Source organism: Sabethes cyaneus, chromosome 3, assembly GCF_943734655.1.
Source record: "Sabethes cyaneus chromosome 3, idSabCyanKW18_F2, whole genome shotgun sequence".
NCBI classification, from domain to species: Eukaryota; Metazoa; Arthropoda; class Insecta; order Diptera; family Culicidae; genus Sabethes; species Sabethes cyaneus.
Genome location: NC_071355.1, coordinates 198,666,939 through 198,670,118, shown reverse-complemented (window position 1 = coordinate 198,670,118; position 3,180 = coordinate 198,666,939). Strand labels below are relative to the sequence as shown.

Below are 3,180 nucleotides of genomic sequence, written 5' to 3'. Positions count from 1 at the left end.
CATTCGACACACTATGACACTTAGACGTGCTTTGGTTGGTGCTTTCACTTCCCTGAGGGAACATCCTCAACCATCATCGCAGTATCACGTCAGTCAAAGACCACCTCCACCACCACCGCTGCTGCCGCCACATGTATGTATGTGGTCTGGTTGGTTGTGCCTTGGCAGTTCTATCTATTGTTTACTGTGTCAGTATCTGGTTCCAGCTCTGTGCCGGTTCACCCGGATCGCGAAGTTACCGTGTTGCCTGATGCAGCCAAGGCGGAGTGCAGCGGGTTCGAAAATATCCCGAAACAATGCAGGCAGCACTGCTCCGTAGGATCTCAGCTTCCCGGTGCGGTGCGGTACGCTGGATGGATAGAATTCACTTGGTAAGCATATCGCACTTCCATCCTTGGCAAACAGTTCTGGCCTACGGGGATTGGCGAGCTGATTGGATAGAATAATATACCAAATATACACTGTGGGTGAAAGAATTTTTTTCTTGGTATCCATTCGGCCTAGCAAATATGCATGGATTATCCTTTTCAAAGAATGTTTATTTTCCCAGCGGAGTTCTACAGCAGTTGATCAAGGATGAACCTAAATAAACGGATTATGACTCGATATTCAATATTCACATTCTTCACTTTATTGTAGCAATCTTCCAACGATACACATAGTGCGCTTTGTTAGCTTCATAAACCAGATAATCTACTCTGCCTCGCTTGGAACCGTTGACCCCTTCCAGGTAGGACACCTCCGATCGGGTGGTGTCTCCATCCAGCAACACGTGGTACCAGAAAACAGTGCCCGTTGCGTTGCGGCACGAGTAGCCTTCCATCAGGGTGAAATTGAATCCTTTCCGATTGAATACCGCCTCCAGTGTTGCGTTTACGCGTTTAGAATGATTCGAGTGTTTAAGATCATGAAACGGAAACGGCGATTTGTTGGTGCAGTTTTTCGCGTAAATTACTAAAATTTTAAGCAAACTTCAATCTCATACGCTGGAATGGCTTAGTGAATTTACGTACCGCTTAAGGCAACTAGTATCAGCACTATTAGCTTGCGCATGTTGTCAAATCTCGTACGCGATGCTAGACTGCAAACGTCGGCACTCGGTATGAAACTGATAAGGCAAACACTGGCTTGGAAGCAGACGTTTCGTCATGATTTGCCAAGGAATTTTTGATAATCGTTAATGTTTAGCGTCGGATGCTGGCGCGAACTCTTTCCTAATCTCTCGAGGGTTCTGTGTTTGTGTGTAATTTGAATTGTGTATGTTTACGGAAATGGCGTCTGATTGTAATAGGTAATAATGCCATATCAATTCGCCGATTCGTTCACATGCGGCGTTTCAAACTGTGATAGTATCATAAATAGTAGTCCTTATGATTTGAATATGAAATATAATTCAACAATATTAGTTCTTCTCAGCCGGAAGCGCATATTATTGCTGTCTGGATTCCCGCAACATGAATTGATTTTTTAAGTGACGTTTCTCTGTATATAAATACAAATATCTTTCTAATGCTGCGCCTTTCATGAATACAGTAATCCCCCCAATAAGGACGCTAATAGGGACCGCGTTAATGGAAACCGTGTTAATGGAGTCTACGTAGCATATGGCAATTGACTTAATTGGTTCCAACATGGAATAACTCGTGATATTGACTGTTTAGAGCGTTGGTGTCTTCGACAAAGTTGTTCGGCAGATCGAGGGCTTTTCGTTGGATTGTAATAATTCGGAATTGCCTCGCTACGTGGCGCTAGCGTATATGTAATATTTATATACATGCTGTATCTTGCGCTGCAGACTACTTAGAAGGTGGCGGTCTTCGGGAAGGTTGCTCAAATAACGACCACCTTCAAGATGGTATGAAAAATAGCGCAGAACTGACTCATTACGTGGCGCTAGTGTATATGTGATATGCTTAAACAGGCTGTATCTTGCGCTACTGACTGTAGTGCCACGTAGTGAGTCAGATCTGCGCTATTTTTCGTGCAATCTTCAAGGTGGTAGTCATTTGAGCAACCTTCCCGAAGACCGAAACTTTCTAGATAGTGAGCAGCACAAGATATAGCCTATATAAGAGTATTACATATACGCTAGCGCCACGTAGTGAGACAATTCCGCAATAGTATAATCCAATGAAAACCCGTTGATGTACTGAACAACTTTGTCGAAAACACGAACCTTCTATACGGTCAGGATCACGAGCTATTCCATGTTGGACCCAATTAAGTCAATTCCCATATGCTACGTAGACTCCAATAAGGACGTTCGACCGCGTTAATGAAATCACTCGAGACCGTCCTTATTGGAAACTTTCTTATTCGAAACCGCGTTATTGGGGGGACTGCTGTACCCGTTACTAATTTGAGCTTTTGAAAGCTTGAGTTTACTAACTTTTGTGAGGAGGTTCACGTCGAATTAACCCATTTCCTCCCAGCGTTGCGAAAACGCAACGCACTTTCATTCGTTTCTAGAGAAGGCCCGGTTGAAGATATCAACTTGGACCCTGAGAAACAAAGAAAGATTGGAAAAAAATCTAATCGACCTGTTTTTGCTCAAAGGTCAGATGTTACATGTAACATAATTACAGCTGTGAAAAAAAAAACAGGTTTTGCTATTTTTCAGACAGTTAAGGAAAAATGCTCATAAAACTCGATTTTACCTCCATAAACGCCTGACCTATCAATCAGTGTTAGTAAGAATCGGTTACTTGCCAATAAAAACTTTGTTGCATAATTTTGATTATTTTTGTAATTTTCAGATAGGTTTGAAGCTTTGCGTTGCGAAAACGCAACGCTAGGAAGATACGATATTCAAAATTTGTAACGGGAATGTTTGTTTTCGTTCGTTTGTTGCGGTGTTTCATTTGATGTCGTTGCTTTTTAGTAAACAAATGAATGTAAATCTTATCTTTCGCTTATTTAAAATATCCCGGAAACATTATAAAAGTTTACATAACATAGAATTCGCAGCTTCAAGCACTGATGGCAGATGGAGAAGCCGTTGTGATAAGAGCGTAATAAAATTGTCAAAGTACCTTTGCCTCCGGAATATCTGGAGAAATTGACTGATGGCAACGACAGTTTCATGAACCCAAATTTAATGTTACAACCTTTCCGGAACGTGTTGGTAGGCATTTAATCATCTGCGTTGACATGCATTTAGCATTCAAACTGCATACTATG

General features: G+C 41.9%; 1 protein-coding gene across 1 annotated transcript; it reads right to left on the bottom strand.

Annotated features, from left to right (window-relative positions):
* Positions 1-596: 596 nt before the first annotated feature.
* LOC128743912 (uncharacterized) lies at positions 597-1,101 on the bottom strand. Its single transcript, XM_053840607.1, has 2 exons — positions 1,014-1,101; positions 597-954 (listed from the first exon to the last, which is right to left on the bottom strand). Exons 1-2 carry the CDS (start codon positions 1,051-1,053, stop codon positions 626-628), a joined length of 369 nt encoding a protein of 122 aa, XP_053696582.1. The 5' UTR covers positions 1,054-1,101; the 3' UTR covers positions 597-625.
* Positions 1,102-3,180: the final 2,079 nt, after the last annotated feature.